This window comes from Choloepus didactylus, chromosome 25 (genome assembly GCF_015220235.1).
Source record: "Choloepus didactylus isolate mChoDid1 chromosome 25, mChoDid1.pri, whole genome shotgun sequence".
Lineage (NCBI taxonomy): Eukaryota > Metazoa > Chordata > Mammalia > Pilosa > Megalonychidae > Choloepus > Choloepus didactylus.
Genome location: NC_051331.1, coordinates 3,874,050 through 3,896,226, shown reverse-complemented (window position 1 = coordinate 3,896,226; position 22,177 = coordinate 3,874,050). Strand labels below are relative to the sequence as shown.

The window sequence follows — 22,177 nt, the reverse complement described above, 5'->3', positions numbered from 1 at the left end:
AAATGGATTTTATGGAAGAATTGGGCAAGAAGATCCATTCTACAAGCTTATCATCTTGCAAAAGCAAGCCTGTGGGGGTTTGGGAGTGGAAAAGATAAGTAGAAATAAAGGTTGTGTAGGATCAACACGGGATATCTGAGCTTGTTGAACTTTAGCTTCCACTAGTTGTAATTCCTTTTCTGCAGCTGAAGTTAAAGATCTAGTGCTGTTTAATTTTGAATCCCCACAAAGGAGAGAAAATAGGTTGAAGAGCTCATAGTTAGCTATACCTACTTTGGGGCAAAGCCAATTAATATCCCTTAGTAGTTTTTGTAAATCATTTAAGGTGGTAACAGCATCTCTGTGGAGTTGTACTTTTTGGGGTTGAATTGTAAGTCTATTGATACTAGAACCCAAATACTGTACAGGCAAAGTACGTTGCCCTTTGTCAGTAGCAATATGCAATCCTACATCCTGTAAAGCTTTTTGAACAGCATAGAACAAAGCTTCTCCTGAGGTGCAGAGCACAAAATATCATCCATATAATGGATTATATAAGCTTTAGGAAAATTTAAATAGACAGGCTGTAAAGCACGGTCGACATAATATTGACATATTGTAGGACTATTTAGCATACCTTGTGGTAAAACCTTCCACTGATATCGTTTAGAAGGGGTTTTATTGTTAAGGGACAAAATAGTAAAAGCAAATTTTTCCTTGTCTTGATCAGCTAAAGGGATGGAAAAGAAACAGTCTTTAATATCCATGACCACTAAAGCCCAGTTTTCAGGAATCATGCTAGGATTGGGGAGCCCAGGTTGTAAAGGTCCCATGGGCTGAATGACAGCATTAACACCTCTTAGGTCGGTTAACATTCTCCATTTTCCTGATTTTTTCTTTACTGGGAACACAGGAGAATTCCAAGGACTAAAAGACTCTTCAATATGCTGCAAGGACAATTGTTCTTGAACCAATTCATGTAAAGCCTCTAATTTTTCTTTTGTAAGCGGCCACTGCTCTAACCGTACTGGTTTTGTTGTAGCCCATACTAATGGGACAGGTTGGGGAGGTGAATGAACAGTGGCCACCACTAAAAAGGTTTATATCCTAAACCAAATTGATCACATTTTGGTGAGACTTGTGTGGGTGAAGGGGTACCTTGCAAACATATGCCAAGCCCACAGCTAGGGGTATACCCCATATTTGCCATCATTTTGTGGCTTTGAACACTGTACACTCCACTAGGAGGAGGGATATGTACAGTAGCACCCCATGGTTCAAGTAGGTCTCTGCCTCAAAGATTAAGAGGCAGAGAAGCCACATAAGGTTGTAAAGTGGCCTTCTGTCCCTCAGGGCCAAGGCAAGGCAAAATACGAACACTTTGCATAAGTCCCTGAGGGGAGCCTAGGCCCACAGCAGTAATTCATGCCTTTTGCAAAGGCCAATGTCGAGGCCAATGTTGTTGACTAATAATAGAGACATCTGCGCCTGTATCTATAAGACCAGTAAAGCTATGCCCATGAATTTTAAGAGTACACATAGGGCACGGCTCCTGCAGAGCCTCTTTGAGAAAAATTCCTGCCTTTCCTGTGCTACCAAAACTTCCATTTTCCCAATTTTTAGAGGAGGAACCAACAGGTACATAAGGTAATAATAAGAGTTGAGCAATTCTTTTGCCTTTATGGGCAGTCCATGGAATAGAAGAAGACATGACCACCTGAATTTCCCCAGTATAGTTAGAGTCAATGACTCCAGTGTGTACACGAACACCCTTAAGATTGAGAGAACTGCATCCAAGCAAAAGACCCACTGTCCCTTTAGGTAAGGGGCCGTAACAGCCAGTGGGGACCTTAACAGGATTATTGGGGAGAAGACATACCTCAGCATTGGCAGCGAGGTCTACTGCTGCGCTCCCTGCTGTAGCTGGGGAAAGCTCCAAGACGGAGAGCTTGGAGTTGGCGGAGGGACAGCCTGCAGATTTTGATGTTGGATTGGGAATGCTCCCTTTCTGTGAGGGGCTGGGAGCCTGCCCCATTGCCGTTTCCCGAAAGGGAGGTGCCGTTCTTATGAAAAGCAGATCGGCACTGGTTAGCCCAGTGTCGACCTTTTTGGCATTTTGGGCACATACCAGGCTGCTTTTGCGGAGACTTATTTTTAAAGTGACTGCATTCTTTTCTGGTATGACCCACTTTTCCACAGGAAAAGCATTTTCCTGGGAAACGAGAGCCAACTCTTAAATTAGCCATGGCTTGAGCCATCATTTCTGCTTCATAACCTTCAGTCCCAATATCTTGGCATTAACGAATATAGCCAGTAAGATCAGCTTTACCTTTAAATGGGGCAATGGCTCATTGACAATCTTTATTAGCATTTTCATATGCTAGCAGCTGCAAAATAGTATCGGCAGCCTCTGAACTAGTCATCTGCCGGTGTATTGCTTCTTGGAGCCGGGCAATGAAATCTGGATACGATTCTTTCAGCCCTTGTAAAACCTTTTGCAAAGATTGTGCAGCTTTACCCTTAGCTTCAATTTTGTTCCAAGCTTGCAAACAACAACGGCAAATCTGCTCAATTGCCTGATCATTATAAACAGACTGATTTTCAACAGTGGAATAAGCTCCTTGGCCCAGTAATTGATCTAGATTTATATTTACTTTCTGTTGCCGATTATGTGCAGCCTATCATTCTGCATGCTCAGTCCTCCAAGTCCTAAATTGTAGATATTCTCCTGGGCTAAGGACTGTATGGGCTAATGTGGTCCAATCTATGGGAATTAGATGAGAAACTTCAGCTAAACTTTGCAATATGCCAACTGAGAAACAGGAATGATCCCCAGATGTTTGTACAGCTTTTTTCAATTCTTTAAGAACTGCAAATGGGACATGCTCATGGAAGTAAGTGTAAACCCCATCAGAATAATTAGCATCTTGGCCAGGAGGCACTTCCTCACGAACCGTAACAGGGAAGGCAACAGGACAACATATGGCCTCTAAATCTCCTTGCCGCCTGGCTTCTGCCAGACCCTGCTGTATGCCAGAGAGGCGGGCAGGTTTAACTACCGGGGTACAGCTATGTGCAGGAAGAGGCAGCGGAGGAGGTGGGGGCCATTCCTCCCAGCAAGGCACAGAAGGAGGTTTGGGGCATTGACAGGAATAAAAAACTTGAGATTTTACTGGATCTTTTTTACCCTTATCATCATCAGAAAGAGGATTGGGACCAGTATTGTCATCAGACTCATATTCTTCCTCATCATCATCAGTTTTTAAAGTCTCAAGAACAGACTTAATTAAAGTCCATGTAGACCAAATAGTGACAGGTAAATCAACTCCTTGCATATGTTTTTGTTTCAATTCCTTACCTACCCGCTCCCAGTCTTGCAGTTCAAGGGAGCCAAGGGTAGGGAACCAAGAGCAGTATTTGTCAATAATCTGCAGCAATTCTAAGATTTGTGACTCCCCCACCTTGACACCTGCTGGCCCACAGCAGCTGCCATAAGAGGGAAATATAGGAAACATATTTATTGTGTCCTTCAACATTACCCATTACCCTGCTTATAATGCTCAGGGTCGTTCTACAAGGAACGCATACAAAAGACGGCCGTTACCTCCACCCGAGTTCCAGTGCCGCTGTACCTCCTTCGTTCAAGCGATTCTTCTGTCAGGAACCAGGTCCAGTTCTTAAGTCCCTGTTCGGGTGCCACTTATTGCTGACAGGGCGATGCAGGAATGAGACACGGACACAAAGCTAAGAGTTAAGGGAGCAGGGAGCCCACTGCATCTCATGCTAAGTGGACGACAATGCAGCCTTGCTCCAGCTATTTATTTCAGAAGATCAGGTGTAGATGCCAAAGGTGCTCAGGTGGGGGAGAGCCCACCAGATACCTATGTTTACATCAGGTATATTTACATCAGGTGTGTATCAGAAACACCGTCATCATAGTCACAAGACACACATCTTTACAGGGCGGGCCAGCATGGCATTCTTTTTTTTTTTTTTTTTGAAAAACAAACTTTTACTATCGAAGCAGTTTATCCTTTTTGTCATACAACAAAAAAGACTTTCTGTTTTTAATCATTGGGTAATGTCCAAATACTTTTTTTTTATCATCATTTTATTGAGATATATTCACATACCACGCAGTCATACAAAACAAATTGTACTTTCGATTGTTTACAGTACCATTACATAGTTGTACATTCATCACCTAAATCAATCCCTGACACCTTCATTAGCACACACACAAAAATAACAAGAATAATAATTAGAGTGAAAAAGAGCAATTGAAGTAAAAAAGAACACTGGGTACCTTTGTCTGTTTGTTTCCTTCTCCTATTTTTCTACACATCCATCCATAAACTAGACAAAGTGGAGTGTGGTCCTTATGGCTTTCCCAATCCCATTGTCACCCCTCATAGGCTACATTTTTATACAACTGTCTTTGAGATTCATGGGTTCTGGGTTGTAGTTTGATAGTTTCAGGTATCCACCACCAGCTACCCCAATTCTTTAGAACCAAAAAAGGGTTGTCTAAAGTGTGCGTAAGAGTGCCCACCAGAGTGATCTCTCGGCTCGTTTTGGAATCTCTCTGCCACTGAAGCTTATTTCATTTCCTTTCACATCCCCCTTTTGGTCAAGAAGATGTTCTCCATCCCACGATGCCAGGTCTACATTCCTCCCCGGGAGTCATATTCCACGTTGCCAGGGAGATTCACTTCCCTGGGTGTCTGATCCCACGTAGCGGAGAGGGCAGTGATTTCACCTTTCAAGTTGGCTTAGCTAGAGAGACAGGGCCACATCTGAGCAACAAAGAGGCATTCAGGAGGAGACTCTTAGGCACAAATACAGGGAGGCCTAGCCTCTCCTTTGCAGCAACCATCTTCCCAAGGGTAAAACTTATGGTAGAGGGCTCAACCCATCAAACCACCAGTCCCCTATGTCTGTGGTCATGTTAGCAACCATGGAGGTGGGGTAGGCGAATACACCTGCATTCTCCACAGGCTCCTCAAGGGGGCACTACATCTTTTTTTTTTTTTTCCTTGTTTGTCTTTTTTCTTTTTTTTTTTTTTTTTAACTTTCCCTTCTTTTTTTTTTTTTTTTTAATCATCATTTTATTGAGATATATTCACATACCATGCAGTCATACAAAACAAATTGTACTTTCGATTGTTTACAGTACCATTACATAGTTGTACATTCATCACCTAAATCAATCCCTGACACCTTCATTAGCACACACACAAAAATAACAAGAATAATAATTAGAGTGAAAAAGAGCAATTGAAGTAAAAAAGAACACTAGGTACCTTTGTCTGTTTGTTTGCTTCCCCTACTTTTCTACACATCGATCCATAAACTAGACAAAGTGGAGTTTGGTCCTTATGGCATTCCCAATCCCACTGTCACCCCTCATAAGCTACATTTTTATACAACTGTCTTCGAGATTCATGGGTTCTGGGTTGTAGTTTAATAGTTTCAGGTATCCACCACCAGCTACCCCAATTCTTTAGAACCTAAAAAAGGTTGTCTAAAGTGTGCATAAGAGTGCCCACCAGAGTGATCTCTCGGCTCGTTTTGGAATCTCTCTGCCACTGAAGCTTATTTCATTTCCTTTCACATCCCCCTTTTGGTCAAGAAGATGTTCTCCATCCCACGATGCCGGGTCTACATTCCTCCCCGGGAGTCATATTCCACGTTGCCAGGGAGATTCACTTCCCTGGGTGTCTGATCCCACGTAGGGGGGAGGGCACTGATTTCACCTTTCAAGTTGGCTTAGCCAGAGAGAGAGGGCCACATCTGAGCAACAAAGAGGCATTCAGGAGGAGACTCTTAGGCACAAATACAGGGAGGCCTAGCCTCTCCTTTGCAGCAACCGTCTTCCCAAGGGTAAAACTTATGGTAGAGGGCTCAACCCATCAAACCACCAGTCCCCTATGTCTGTGGTCATGTTAGCAACCATGGAGGTGGGGTAGGCGAATACCCCTGCATTCTCCACAGGCTCCTCAAGGGGGCACTACATTGTTTTTTTTGTTTTTTTTTTCCTTGTTTGTCTTTTTTCTTTTTTTTTTTTTTTAACTTTCCCTTCTTTTTTCAAATCAACTGTCTGAAAAAAAAAAGTTAAAAAGAAAACAAACATACAATAAAAGAACATTTCAAAGAGACCATAGCAAGGGAGTAAGAAAAAGACAACTAACCTAAGATAACTGCTTAACTTCCAACATGTTCCTACTTTACCCCAAGAAAGTTACATAATATAGCAACATTTCAGTGAACTTGTTCCTACTACATCCATCAGAAATTAACAGACCATAGTCATTTCTGGGCATCCCCAGAACGTTAAATAGCTTATCTGTTCTTCTTGGATTATTGTTCCCCCTTCCTTAAGTGCTCTCTACTGCTAGTTCCCCTACATTCTACATTATAAACCATTTGTTTTACATTTTTCAAAGTTCACATTAGTGGTAGCATATAATATTTCTCTTTTTGTGCCTGGCTTATTTCGCTCAGCATTATGTCTTCAAGGTTCATCCATGTTGTCATATGTTTCACCAGATCGTTCCTTCTTACTGCCGCGTAGTATTCCATCGTGTGTATATACCACATTTTATTTATCCACTCATCTGTTGAAGGACATTTGGGTTGTTTCCATCTCTTGGCAATTGTGAATAATGCTGCTATGAACATTGGCGTGCAGATATCTGTTCGTGTCACTGCTTTCCGACCTTCCGGGTATATACCGAGAAGGGCAATCGCTGGATCGAATGGTAGCTCTATATCTAGTTTTCTAAGGAACTGCCAGACTGACTTCCAGAGTGGCTGAACCATTATACAGTCCCACCAACAATGAATAAGAGTTCCAATTTCTCCACATCCCCTCCAGCATTTGTAGTTTCCTGTTTGTTTAATGGCAGCCATTCTAACCGGTGTTAGATGGTATCTCATTGTGGTCTTAATTTGCATCTCTCTAATAGCTAGTGAAGCTGAACATTTTTTCATGTGTTTCTTGGCCATTTGTATTTCCTCTTCAGAGAACTGTCTTTTCATATCTTTTGCCCATTTTATAATTGGGCTGTCTGTACTATTGTTATTGATTTGTAGGATTTCTTTGTATATGCAAGATATCAGTCTTTTGTCAGATACATGGTTTCCAAAATTTTTTTCCCATTGAGTTGGCTGCCTCTTTACCTTTTTGAGAAATTCCGTTGAGGTGCAGAAACTTCTAAGCTTGAGGAGTTCCCATTTATCTATTTTCTCTTTTGTTGCTTGTGCTTTGGGTGTAAAGTCTAGGAAGTGGCTGCCTAATACAAGGTCTTGAAGATGTTTTCCTACATTATCTTCTAGGAATTTTATGGTACTTTCTTTTATATTGAGATCTTTGGTCCATTTTGAGTTAATTTTTGTGTAGGGGGTGAGGTAGGGGTCCTCTTTCATTCTTTTGGATATGGATATCCAACTCTCCCAGCCCCATTTGTTGAAAAGACCATTATGGCTCAGTTCGGTGACTTTGGGGGCCTTATCAAAGATCAGTCGGCCATAGATCTGAGGGTCTATCTCTGAATTCTCAATTCGATTCCATTGATCTATATGTCTATCTTTGTGCCAGTACCATGCTGTTTTGGCAACTGTGGCTTTATAATAAGCTTCAAAGTCAGGGAGTGTAAGTCCTCCCACTTCGTTTTTCTTTTTTAGAGTGTCTTTAGCAATTCGAGGCATCTTCCCTTTCCAAATAAATTTGATAACTAGCTTTTCCAAGTCTGCAAAGTAGGTTGTTGGAATTTTGATTGGGATTGCATTGAATCTGTAGATGAGTTTGGGTAGAATTGACATCTTAATGACATTTAGCCTTCCTATCCATGAACATGGAATATTTTTCCATCTTTTAAGGTCCCCTTCTATTTCTTTTAGTGGAGTTATGTAGTTTTCTTTGTATAGGTCTTTTACATCTTTGGTTAAGTTTATTCCTAGGTACTTGATTTTTTTAGTTGCTATTGAAAATGGTATCTTTTTCTTGAGTGTCTCTTCAGTTTGTTCATTTCTAGCATATAGAAACATTACTGACTTATGTGCATTAATCTTGTATCCCGCTACTTTGCTAAATTTGTTTATTAGCTCTAGTAGGTGTATCGTTGATTTCTCAGGGTTTTCTAGATATAAGATCATATCATCTGCAAACAATGACAGTTTTACTTCTTCTTTTCCAATTTGGATGCCTTTTATTTCTTTGTCTTGCCGGATTGCCCTGGCTAGCACTTCCAGCACAATGTTGAATAACAGTGGTGACAGCGGGCATCCTTGTCTTGTTCCTGATCTTAGAGGGAAGGCTTTCAGTCTCTCACCATTGAGTACTATGCTGGCTGTGGGTTTTTCATATATGCTCTTTATCATGTTGAGGAAGTTTCCTTCAATTCCTACCTTTTGAAGTGTTTTTATCAGAAAGGGATGTTGGATTTTGTCAAATGCTTTTTCAGCATCTATTGAGATGATCAATTGATTTTTCCCTTTCGAGTTTTTAATGTGTTGTAATACATTGATTGTTTTTCTTATGTTGAACCATCCTTGCATGCCTGGAATGAACCCCACTTGGTCATGGTGTATGATTTTTTTAATGTGTCTTTGGATTCGATTTGCAAGTATTTTGTTGAGGATTTTTGCATCTATATTCATTAGGGAGATTGGCCGGTAGTTTTCCTTTTTTGTAGCATCTTTGCCTGGTTTTGGTATTAGATTGATGTTAGCTTCATAAAATGAGTTAGGTAGTGTTCCATTTTTTTCAATGTTTTGAAAGAGTTTGAGTAAGATTGGTGTCAGTTCTTTCTGGAAAGTTTGGTAGAATTCCCCTGTGAAGCCATCCTGGCCCTGGGCATTTATTTGTGGGAAGATTTTTGATGACTGATTGGATCTCTTTGCTTGTGATGGGTTGGTTGAGGTCTTCTATTTCTTCTCTGGTCAGTCTAGGTTGTTCATATGTTTCCAGGAAATTGTCCATTTCTTCTACATTATCCAGTTTGTTGCCATACAGTTGTTCATAATATCCTCTTATAATTTTAATAATTTCTTCAGGATCTGCAGTTATGTCACCTTTTTCATTCATTATTTTGTTTATATGGGTCTTCTCTCTTTCTGATTTTGTCAGTCTAGCTAGGGGCTTGTCAATCTTGTTGATCTTCTCAAAGAACCAACTTTTGGTGATATTTATCCTCTCTATTGTTTTTTTGTTCTCTATGTCATTTATTTCTGCTTTAATCCTTGTTATTTCTTTTCTTCTACTTGGTTTAGGATTGGTTTGCTGTTCATTTTCTAGCTTCTTCAGTTGATCCATTAGTTCTTTGATTTTGGCTCTTTCTTCCTTTTTAATATATGCATTTAGTGCTATAAATTTCCCCCTTAGCACTGCTTTTGCTGCATCCCATAGGTTTTGGTATGTTGTGTTCTCATTTTCATTCGTCTCTATATATTTAGCAATTTCTCTTGCTATTTCTTCTTTAACCCACTGATTGTGTAGGAGTGTGTTGTTTAACCTCCAGGTATTTGTGAATTTTCTAAGTCTCTGATGGTTATTCACTTCTAATTGTATTCCATTGTGGTCAGAGAATGTGGTTTGAATAATTTCAATCTTTTTAAATTTATTGAGGCTTGTTTTATGTCCCAGCATATGATCTATTCTGGAGAAAGTTCCATGAGCACTAGAAAAGTATGTGTATCCTGGTGATTTGGGAATGTAATGTCCTGTATATGTCTGTTAAATCTAATTCATTTATCAGATTGTTTAGGTTTTCAATTTCCTTATTGGTCTTCTGTCTGGTTGATCTATCTATAGGAGAGAGTGATGTGTTGAAGTCTCCCACAATTATTGTGGAAACATCAATTGCTTCCTTTAGTTTTGCCAGTGTTTCTCTCATGTATTTTGTGGCACCTTGATTGGGTGCATAGACATTTACGATTGTTATTTCTTCTTGCTGAATTGCCCCTTTTATTAGTATGTAGTGGCCTTCTTTGTCTCTCAAAACATCCCTGCATCTGAAGTCTATTTTATCTGAGATTAATATTGCTACACCTGCTTTCTTTTGGCTGTAGCTTGCATGAAATATTTTTTTCCATCCTTTCACTTTCAGTTTCTTTGTGTCCCTGTGTCTAAGATGAGTCTCTTGTATGCAACATATTGATGGTTCATTTTTTTTGATCCATTCTGCGAATCTATATCTTTTAATTGGGGAGTTTAATCCATTTACATTCAACGTTATAACCGTGAAGGCATTTCTTGAATCAGCCATCTTATCCTTTGGTTTATGTTTGCCATATTTTTCCCTCTCTCTATTAATATCCTTTATTGTACCCATACCGAATCTCTTTAGTACTGAACCTTTCTCCAAGTCTCTCTGTCCTGTCTTTGTTTCTCTGTCTGTAGGGCTCCCTTTAGTATCTCCAGTAGGGCAGGTCTCTTGTTAGCAAATTCTCTCAGCATTTCTTTGTCTGTGAAAAATTTAAGCTCTCCCTCAAATTTGAAGGAGAGCTTTGCTGAATAAAGTATTCTTGGCTGGAAATTCCTCTCACTCAGAATTTTAAATATATCGTGCCACTGCCTTCTTGCCTCCATGGTGGCTGCTGAGTAGTCACTACTTAGTCTTATGCTGTTTCCTTTGTATGTGGTGAATTGCTTTTCTCTTGCTGCTTTCAGAACTTGCTCCTTCTCTTCTATGTTTGACAGTGTGATCAGTATATGTCTCGGAGTGGGTTTTTTTGGATTTATTCTATTTGGAGTTCGCTGAGCATTTATGATTTGTGTATTTATGTTGTTTAGAAGATTTGGGAAGTTTTCCCCAACAATTTCTTTGAATACTCTTCCTAGACCTTTACCCTTTTCTTCCCCTTCTGGGACACCAATGAGTCTTATATTCGGACGTTTCATATTATCTATCATATCCCTGAGGTCCATTTCGAGTTTTTCAATTTTTTCCCCATTCTTTCTTTTATGCTTTCATTTTCCATTCTGTCATCTTCCAGGTCACTGATTCGTTGTTCAACTTCCTCTAGTCTTGTACTATGAGTGTCCAGAATCTTTTTAATTTGGTCAACAGTTTCTTTAATTTCCATAAGATCATCCATTTTTTTATTTAGTCTTGCAATGTCTTCTTTATGCTCTTCTAGGGTCTTCTTGAGTTCCTTCATATCCCGTACTATGGTCTCATTGTTCATCTTTAGTTCTTTGAGTAGCTGCTCTAGGTGCTGTGTCTCTTCTGGTCTTTTGATTTGGGTGCTTGGGCTTGGGTTATCCATATCGTCTGGTTTTTTCATATGCTTTATAATTTTCTGTTGTTTTTGGCCTCGTGGCATTTGCTGAACTTGATAGGGTTCTTTTAGGGTTTGTAGACCTATTGAAGTCCTTATCTCTAATTTATCAGATCTACAGCTTCGTGGAGTACACTTTCTCTAACTAACCAGCAGGTGGCGTCCACGAGCCACCTGTTCTCCACAAGCCAGTTCTCCCCTGCTTAGCCTTTTTGGTGAGTGGGGGAGTGAGTCTTGTGGGGCCCAATTGGTGTACCAAGCTTGCGTGTGTAGTTGGTGTTGCCTGCCCTGTATGTGGGGCGTGTTTCTGGGCAGTCGGGGAGGGGGGGTGGCCCTAACAATCAAATCTCCCTGATGATCCTAGAGTTTTAAAGCTGCTGCAATAGTCTAATCCTTCAGTTCAGTCCTGCCACAGTTTGTCTCTGCCACTGACCCACAAGTCTTTGGTATTGGCGTATGGCTCCTGAGACTTGCAAGTGGGCCCCTCTTCCAGGCTGTGCACCCCGGGTCCTCTGTTGAGGGATGACTGTGCTATGTCACAGGTGAGTGCCGTCCCCCCAGGGCAGTTCTGGGCTGCTGGGCTGTGTAGGGAGGCTCCCAGTCTGCTCAAATGATGGCTGAATGGGGCTTTGTTAATTCACACTGCTCCACCTTCCCAGCTCTGGGACATTCAGCTGAGGTTGCAGGAAAGGCTAATGTCCACGCCCAGTTTTGTGGTGTGTGCCTGTAATTTGAAGCACTTCCGTCACACTGGGTTGTCTGGGGCAGCTCTGGGCTATGGGGCTGGCGATGGGCAGGAGTGTTTCCTGTCCACCAGGATGGTGGCTGTGAGCGGACACCCCCCTTTTCTTGGGAAGTTGTGTTGTTTAGTGAATTTTCTCAGCCACTGGATTATTGCCTTTTGTCTCAGAGCTCTCTTAGTTCTGCTCTTGACTTGACGTGCCCAAATTGCAAGTCTTTGAAGCTTTCTGTATTGGGCTTCTTAGAGTAATTGTTTTAGAAAAAGAGAAAAGGATTTAAAAAAAACAAAACAAAACAAAACAAAAAAACGGCCCTCCTCAGAGATCTAATGGGTTATTGAAATGCTAATAGACAAAGCAACCAGGGCCATTAAGGAAAGGTCCACAGGGCAGAGAGATCAGCTTTGCTTTGGGATTTGCATATGCGCCTCAAGGCCTGAGCTCCGCCCTTCCCCTTTCTGTGTTCACCAGAACTCCAAAAATCCTCTGCTTTTATTTTGGAGTTTTTCGTCTTGTTTTTTTTCTATGCCTGTCTCCTCTCTGCTGGGCTGGCTGCTCTCAGAGTCTCTGGTGTCTGGTCTCAGTCTATCTATGGTTGGAGTTTGAATCAGTAGAATGAGTTTCCGATAAGAGCAGCCACTGCAGTTCTCCCTTCTCCTTCCCGGAGCTGACAGCCCCTCCTCCCCCGGGACTGAGCCTGGCAGGGAGGGGCGCGGGTCCCCTGGCCGCAAAAGCTTACAGATTTCGCTGATCTCAGCAGTTCCACGTTTTCATGAGTGTTGTATGAAGTATGCCCAAAGACAGATTTCTCTGTGGTGTCCAGTCCATGCAGTTCCTGGCTTTTTACCTACTTTCCTGGAGGAGTAACTAAAACTTACAGCTCACCAGTCTGCCATCTTGCCCCGCCTCTCCCCCTGCATGGCATTCTATGCAGGCCTGTGGCTCAGCGTTCTAAGCCACCACGCTAGATATGCCTCAGGCAACATGGAAGACTCAGTTTCCCACACCTTGGTTTAGTATATTTATAGGGATTTTTTTCATTGAATTCTTATAAAAATCATTCTAAAAGACTGTACTATTATGTGTACATTTCTACATTTACAGAAATGGCTGGGGTTCAAAGGTTTAATTATCTAAGTAAAGTTATGACCCAAGTAAGGGCTGGAACATTGTTGGAAACTCTAAAGATGTTTCCAGTTCTCTCTCTCAGCCAGTGGATCTCAATCAGGGATGATTCTAGCCCCCTGGGGCCATATGGCAATGCCTGGGGATATTGTTTTGGGAAGTGCTCAACTCCAATCTGTTGTGTTTCAATACAGAAATCATTTTCTAATTGATTTTTTTACTTTGGTGTTATAAAATGCTAAAGAGCTTCCAGTATATGGAGCTATGTGAATTTTTCCAACATAGCAGAACACAATGAATTTTCTAATCTACACATTTCCTAATTTTAAAATTATACAAACCATAAATGTTCTCTTATAATTCTTTAAAAGCCCTAGTCACTACTGATATTTCTTTTATTCTTTTTTATTCATTAGAGGACTTGTGGGGTTACAGAAAAATCATTCCTAAAAGATGGATTCCGATATACCATCCTATTATTAAAACTTTTCATCAGTGCAGTACATTTGTTACAATAGATGAAAGCACATGTTTATAATTGTACTATTAATTATAGTCCACGATTCAACTTAGAATTCACTGTTTGCGTTATGTGGTTCTATGAATTTTTTTGAGAAAAAATAATTTCTTTTTATTGAGGTAAAATTCACTTAACATAAAATTCACCATTTTAACTATTTTGAAGTGTACAATTCAGTGACTTCCAGCACATTCTCAATGTTGTGCAACCATCACCATCTAATTACAGAACATTTTCATTACTCCATAAAGGAATCCCATACCCATCAACATTCACGCCCCATTACCCCTTTCCCCAGACCGTGACACATACTAATCTGCTTTAAGTGACTACGGATTTGCCTTATCTGGGCAGGTCATTTAAATGGAATCCTACAATGTGTGGACCCTTGTAGCTAGTTTCTTTCACAAAACATGATGTCTCCAAGGTACCAAGTTGTAGCAAGCATCAGTTAATCATTCCTATTTATGACAGAATAATATCCCTTTGTACATATATGCCATATTTTTTTATCCCTTCATTAGTTAATGGATATTTTTTCCACTTTATGGCTACTGTGAAAATTGCTTCTATAAACATTTGTGCACAACTTTTTTTTCAATTCTCCTGGGCATATATTTCAGATTGCAATTATTTAGTCATGGTGTATAATAATCCTTTTAATATGCTGCTGGATTAGTTTCCTGGCATTTTGTTGAGGATGTTCGAATGTGTACTTGTTAGGGACACTGGTATCTATTTGTCCTTTCTGGTGCTGTTGTTTGTATTAGGGTAATATGGGCCTTACAGAACAAATTAGGAAGCATAGCCTTTCTGGTTTTTTTTGCAGAGTTTGAGGAAAACTGATGATTTTTATGATAAATTCATCAAAGAAGCCATCTGGTCCTGGACCTTTTTGTTGTTGGAAGGATTTGATTATCTGTTACAGACCTATTTAAATTTTCTAATTATTCTTGAGTCAGTTTAGCAGTTTGTTTCCAGGACTTTACCCATTTCATCTAGTTTATCTAATTTGATGGCCTACAATTGTTCATAGTATTCTCTTATATTCTTTTTTTATTCCTGCCAATATCGGTAGTAATGTTCCTAGTTTATTGCCGACTTTAGAAATTTTGGTGTTCTTTTGTTCTTGGTCAGCCCAGCTAAAAGTTTGCCAATTTTGTTGATCTTTTCAAAGAACCAATTTTTGGTTTCATTGATTCTGTTTTCTCATTTCACTTTTCTCCACTCTAAACTTTATTTCCTTCCTTTGGCTAGCTTTGGATTTGCTCTTCTTCTTCTAGCTCATTATGGTGGAAGTTCAGGTTATTGATTTGAGATCATTCTTCTTTAATGTATGCATAGCTACACATTTCCTTGAGCCTTATTTTCACTTCATTCCATTAGTTTTTGCATGTTTTGTTTTCATTTCCATTAACCTACAAGCATTTACTAACTTCTTTGATGCACTGCATCAATGTATATATTTTTTAACTTCCACATATTTGTCAATATTCATTCTATTGATTTATAAATTCATTCCATTGTGGTCACATATAATATTTTGTATGACTTCAATCTTTTAAAATGTATTGACACATTTTGTGGCCCAACATGGTCTATCTAGAATGTTCCACATGCACTTGGTTTATCTTTTGTCCAGTTCTAGCCAACAGAAAGTTGGGTGCTGAAGTCTCCAAATACAGCTGTTATTTTCCACCTCACCTTGTCATTTTTGCCTTATATATGTTGAGAATCTGCTGGCAGGTACATTTTTATAATTGCTGTATCTTCTTGATGGATTGACACTTTTATCAATACATAATTTTTTTCTTTATCTCTCATAGCAATTTTTGCCTTAAGGTCTATCTTGTTTGATATTAGTATGGCCACTCCAGGTCTCTTTTGGTAGTGTTTGCATGGAATATCATTTTTCATTCTTTCACTTTCATCACAGTTGTGTCTTTGGTTCTGAAGTGAGTCTCTTGTACACAGCAATAGTTGACCAATGGTTTCCTTAATCTGTTCTGCCAATCTCTGCCTTCTAACCACTTTACATCTAATATAATTACTGACAAGGAAGAAGTTATGTTGCCATTTGTTATCTGCTTTGTAGGTCATAATTTCATTGCTCAGTTCCTCCACTGCTGCCTTCCCAGTTTATATAAAAACTGCTTCTATATAGATCCAATCCTATACCCACCTGTTATTGTTACAAATTACAGCTTTATATGATGTATATCTGCTGACATTGATTTATTATTTTATGTAGTTATGTTTTAAATAATACAGGAAAAAAGAAGTACTGACCAGAAATATATTTATATTACCTTTTTTATTTACATATGTTGCTAACTTTACCAGTGTATTTTATTTCTTTGGACTCAAATTACTCTGTAGTGTCCTCTCACTTCAGGCTGAAGGACTTCTTTTAGCATTTTTTGGAGGGCAGGTTTACTAGCAACAAACTCTCAATTTTTGTTGATCTGGGAACATGTCAAATTCTTCTTCATTTTTGAAGGAGAGTTTTGCTGGATGTAGTATTCTTGGTTGACAGTTGTTTTCTTTCAAAATTTTGAATATGCCACTCCACTGCCTTCTGGTCTTCATAGTTTCTGGTGAGAAACTAGTAGTTAATCTTATTGAGGATCCCTTGTACATAACAAGATGCTTCTCTCTTGCTGCTGTCAGAATTCTCTCTTTATCTTTGACTTTTGACAGTTTGATTATAATATGTCTTGGAGTGGATCTCTTTGAGTTACCTTATTTGGTGCTCATTGAGCTTCTTGATATGTAGATTCACGTCTTTCATCAAATTTGGGATATTTTCAACCATTATTTCTTCAAATAATCTTTCAGCTCTGCTCCTTCTCTCTTCTTCTTCTGGTAACCCTATTGTACATATGTTGGTACGCTTGATGGTGTCCCACAAGTTTCTTAAGCTCTGTTCATTTTCCTCCATTCTTTTTTTATTCTCAGATTGGGTACCTCACTGGTTCTAAATTCAGATTTGTTCATTTGGTTGGTTCAAATTTGTTGATCTTATTTGGTGAATTAATGATTTTTGTTATTGCTTTGTTCATCTTCACCAGTTCTATGGTGTGTGATTTCAACTCCCTGGAGCACTCTCTTAGCACTTCTCTGATTTCCCTATCTGACTTTCCACTGATTTACAATAGTAGAGTATTCACTACTAGAGATACCATATTCTGATGCCTGGGATTTCACAGTTTGAGTTTCCATTTTATTTTTTTCCAGTGCATAGCCCATACTTGACCGTTTGCCTGCCTTCTAATTCTTTGTTGAAAACTGGACCTTCCAAATAATACAAATGTATTCAGTCTGGAATCAGAGTCTTCCCACTCCTCAGTTTGCTGCTGCTACCCATTGTGATGGCTGTTGTTTGTTTAGTGACTTTCCTGAACTAATATTGTAAAGTCTCTATTCTTTCTTTTGTGTGGCCACTAAAGTCTTTGGTTAGCTTAATGGTCAGCTAATGATTTGACAATTTCCTTAAATTTGGCAATTTTCTGGAACTAAAAAACAGCAACACACAACAATAAAAGACCCCAGTCTTTGCCAGGGTGGTCTGTGTGTTTTGGGGCACTCCTTCAATACTAGCTGGGCAATTTACAGCCCCACCTTAGCCTCCACTTGCTGCTTGCACAGAGATGATGGTCAGTCAAAGGTGAGGACTTAGGGCCTTCTCAGGTCTTTTCTAAGCATTGCTCCACTCTGGGCATGCATACGGCCTTTCAGACTCACAGTAGTTAAGTGGGGAGCTTTTAAAAGCTCTTATTCTTCAAAGTTTAAAAATACCTAAACTTTCTTCCCAGACTTTTTGGTGTCTACATTTTGCCTCAACTGTTATTCCTTGCCCTGGGTGGAAGTGGCTAATACATTTGCTTTTAAATATTTTTGAAAAATGCCTCTCAGGCAGTCACCTCTATCTTGGGAGAGTTCCCAATCAAGTGAAATAAAGACAGCTTCTTTGCATGACTCCTCTAAGGTGCCACAACACAGGTTAAAACAACCAACCATAATTCCTTGAGAAGTCTGCTCTGCTCCATCTGCACCAGGAATCCACACTGGGAATGTGGGTGCTGCCTTCAGGACTGCTGCCCATTCTCAAATGCCAATAAGCATGCTCATGGAAGCCCCCCACCTGTCACTGGGTGGTGCACTCTGCATCTGGTGAGGGGCAGACACCCAGGCTTTGGTTCCGGCTCTGCAGGGGCAGCTTCGCTGATGGTGGCTTCCTAGGGTTTGGAGCTCCTACAACCAGCCTTGAGCAGGCCCCTCAGCAAGGCCAGACCTAAACAGGAATGCTGGCCCTGACATACGTGCAAGAGAAAGAGCCACAACAGGCTCTCTGAATTTATAAACTTATATTCTTGTACTATACTTACAACCTAGCATTTCCCATTCGAGAACATTCAGATATATATTTCAATGCTGTCAATTACATTTACAATGTTGTGCTTCCATCATCAATAACCAATATCAAAATTTCCATTCACTCCCAAGGAATTCATGCATTTTAGCTTTAACTCCCTGTTTCTTAACCCCACACTATCCTCTGGTTTTCTATATATCAGATTCTGAATTTCTGATTTGGCTTATTCTAATTATTTCATATCAGTAAGTTCAAACTATATTTATCCTTTTATGTCTGGTTTATTTCCCTCACATGAAGTCCTCAAGTTTCATCTAAGTCATCATCCATTTTCAGAGCTTCTTTCCTTTGTACGGCTGAATAATATTCCATCATATGTACATATGTGCATATATCTCAATTTGTTTAACTATTCATTAGCTAATGGACAGTTGGGTGGCTTCCATCTTTTGGAAGTTGTGAGTAATGCCACTATGAACATCAGTGTGCAAATATCTCTTCAAGACCCTGCTTTCAATTCTGTGGGTATATACATAGTGGTGGGATGGCTGAGACTTATAGTAACTCTATACTTAATTTTCTGCACAGCCTATAAGTCCATTATAATCCCCCATCTAAAAGTCAGCTGATTAGGAAAATTAGTGCTATTGCATAGTTCCTCACTGTCATGTAACAAAACATATTTAATGTTCCAAGGATTAGTATATAGACATAGTTGAAAGGCCATAATTCTGCCTATCATATCACTATTGTAATCAAAGAAATGTAGTCAGAAGTTGGTTATATAAGTTATTAGGAAAATACATACGTTCATAATTTAAAATAGAAAATTTAAAAGACCATATCACAAATGGACAGTTCACAGAAATGTTGGGCACATAAGAATGTATATTATAGGATTGCATTCATATAAAGTTCAAAGATGGCATAAATAACCTCTGTTGTTTGAATTCTTCAAGATGGTTACTCTGTGGATGGGACATAACTGGGCACCAAGAATCCTTTTGGAACCTTGTCATGTTCTATGATTTTCCTGGCTTCTAGTTACAGGGCTTATGTCATTTCTGAAAATTTACTGAGAATACAATAGGACACTTGCTCATATATAAGTTGCAGTTCAATGAAAGGAATATTTTTAGTCTACCTGCCCTGTCTCAGTTTACCAGGCTGCTATGACAATTAACCATCCAATGCATTGGCTAAAAAATGTAAATATTATGGCTCATGGTTTTGAAGCTAGGAAAAGTATAAAATTATGGCATCAGCAAGGCAAAACTGTTTCCCAAAAGCCTCTATCATTCTGGTACTGGCTACCAGTGATCTTGTGGCGGTTCCTGGCTTTTTCACCTGTCTTCCAAATCATGATGGTGTCTTCCACTTTCTCTTCTGGGTTCCATTGACTTTGGGCTTTGGGTTTTGGGCTCAGCCCCATGGATTTTTCTTACTCTAGGATCTAGTTTCTTTTTCTTTATAACTGAATTTATTCTGCTTACATAGGATTCCACTAATCAGGATTAAGGCTCAATCTCATTCAGTTGGGTCCCCACTTAACTAAAAATTTCATCTTTAAGAGATCCTATTTACAATGGGTTCACACCCACAAGAATGTGGATTACAGTATAACTTGCCTAACCTGGGGCACATAATTCAATCAACCTCAACCTTCCATAGAAAAAAGTGTAGAATCTTCTACTTGGGAGCCTTGCCCAACACATACCACCCTCTGTGCTGCTGGATTTACTTTAGATAAATACATCCAAGCAAGAGCTCTACTGTTTTGTTACTCAATGACCCAGAGCTGAAGTCCCTGAACTCACTGTGTATCTGGGAAGAAAAAAAGGTTATTTCTTCTTAGGCAGGAAAAACTGAGCTGGAGGTGAGGGGAAAGGATGTAATATTTATATTCAAGGGAGTCATGACATTCCAAAATAGAATTTCCATGCTGCTTATTAAATATATTGTTTGTCTTACACCAAGAAATTCATTCAGCTGCTGGGGGTAGAATCGGATGTCTTGGGTTTTGAGGGTCCTAATAAAATTTACTGAATTGTAGTTTATACTCATGGTAGACTGCATTCATGACCACACTGTTATTCCAGTTGTTTTCAGATAAGTATATTTTAAAAAGTCTGCACTGTATATAGCTTATATTTCTCAATAAGGAAATAACTGAAACTGTGGAACTGTAACCCTTAGCACTTTGAAATTTGCTCTCAAACTACTTGTTAAATCATACTCTGAAAGTTATCACTGTTCTGTATATATGTTAAATTTCACAATTTAAAAATGTATTTTGAAAAAGAGACTGCATTGAAGATTCCATTTGGGGCAAACAGCAGATGTTGAATGGACATGCATGTCTGTCCAGGAATCACCTCTGCCCCATCTCAGAACACTCCATTCCCTGGAGAATCATTGGGCAGGATTTCAAGCTCATATATAAGTCATCCTTTCATCATGAGGATTATACAGAGTTTTGATCTTTAAGGCTATGAAAACTAGATGATAGGGTCAATCCATAGATGGTTTATTAACAAAACCTTCAATGTTTATGTCAAAATTTAGAGAAAGGGTATATATTTTGGTTAGAGGAATGGACAGAGTCTTATTTATTTTCCATTAATAATAGAGAACATGGAACCTGTCTTTCATGCATATGTGTAAAATATCTTGCATGTGGAAACTAAGTATTATTAATTAATTTGTTGATATGAATCATCTGAATTCCTTTCTTAAGTACTAGCATGCATGACTCAAAGTTTTGCTTTAACATATTTAAAATCATATCTGACTCTACAATATGTTCTGGTTCCAGAAATTTCAAAGAATCATACTTTCTCTCTCTGAGGCTCTGAGCCCTGTCATCACACTTCTTTGGCTCCACAGCCAATAATATTTTATGAGTCTCCACTAAGGAAGTGTTTCAGAGCCCCCTTTATGTCTTTATTCCTCAAACTGTAGATGAAAGGGTTCAACATGGGTGTCAACACAGCATACATCACTGAGGCTGGTGCACTTGCATGTGCATTATGCATCACAAAAGAACTGACATACACACCAATGCTGGTACAGTAAAATAAAGAGACAACTGTGAGGTGAGATGCACAGGTGGAAAATGCTTTATATTTCCCCAGAGATGATGAGATTTCCTGTATGGAGGAAACAATCTTAGAATAGGAGAAAATGATGCCAGTGAATGGCCCTCCACCCAGCAGCCCAGCTACAAAATAAATCACTATGTCATTGAGGAAGGTGTCAGAACAGGCCAGTTGGATCATCTGATTATACTCACAGAAAAAGTGAGGGATTTCCAAAGGTGCACACAAGGACAGCCACAACACAAGTGAGATTTGTAAAAATGCATACGAGACACTTATAATCCAGGATCCCAAAACCAACAGGACACAGAGCTGGGGATTCATGATGACCATGTAGTGCAGGGGGTGACAGATGGCCACAAAGCTGTCATAGGCCATCACGGTCAGGAGGAAGTTCTCCAGTGCTGCAAAGTGTATGAAAAAGGACATTTGACTGAGGCAGCCTGCATAGGAAATGACTTTGCTCTGCATCTGGATGTTCAGTAGCAACTTTGGGATGGTGGTGGATGTGAAACAGATGTCTATAAAGGAGAGATTGGAGAGGAGGAAGTACATGGGTGTGTGGAGGTGGGAGTCAGTGATGGTGGCCAGGATTATGAACAGGTTCCCACAGATGGTGACCAGGTGCATCATCAGGAACAGCCAAAGAAGAAGGGTTGTAATTCTGGTGCTTCTGAAAATCCCAAAAGAAGAAATTCTGAAACTAGAGTGTTGTTCTCCAGTTCCATGTGGATGATGTGGCTAAGCAGAAAGTCATAAAAAAATGACTCATTTATACACTACACAGGCATTGGTAGTCTAGTGTGCATGCTATAATTTCCATGTTTCATTCAGGAAATTAATTTCTATATATAGTGTTTTGATCTGTGTTTCGACAATCCAATGGAGACACCTCAGTTCCGGTTCTGCACCTCATGTAATATTCAAAGGATGTCCCAGACCATTCTCTGTAAATACTTGCACATGCCATGACTATCTATTACTCTGATATATCTTTCTTTTTCTGATGTATATCTGAGAACATTACATCACATGCACTTATTTCATTGAACTCTGA

At 39.5% G+C, this 22,177-nt stretch overlaps 1 protein-coding gene across 1 annotated transcript; it reads right to left on the bottom strand.

The window, feature by feature from the left end:
* Positions 1-11,898: 11,898 nt before the first annotated feature.
* On the bottom strand, positions 11,899-21,750 carry LOC119520417 (olfactory receptor 7A17-like; the record flags this gene model as incomplete). The annotated part of the gene is made up of 3 exons (XM_037818243.1): positions 21,396-21,750; positions 20,934-21,110; positions 11,899-11,921 (listed from the first exon to the last, which is right to left on the bottom strand). Coding segments are annotated over exons 1-3 (555 nt in total), but the record flags the coding sequence as incomplete, so codon positions are not given.
* Positions 21,751-22,177: the final 427 nt, after the last annotated feature.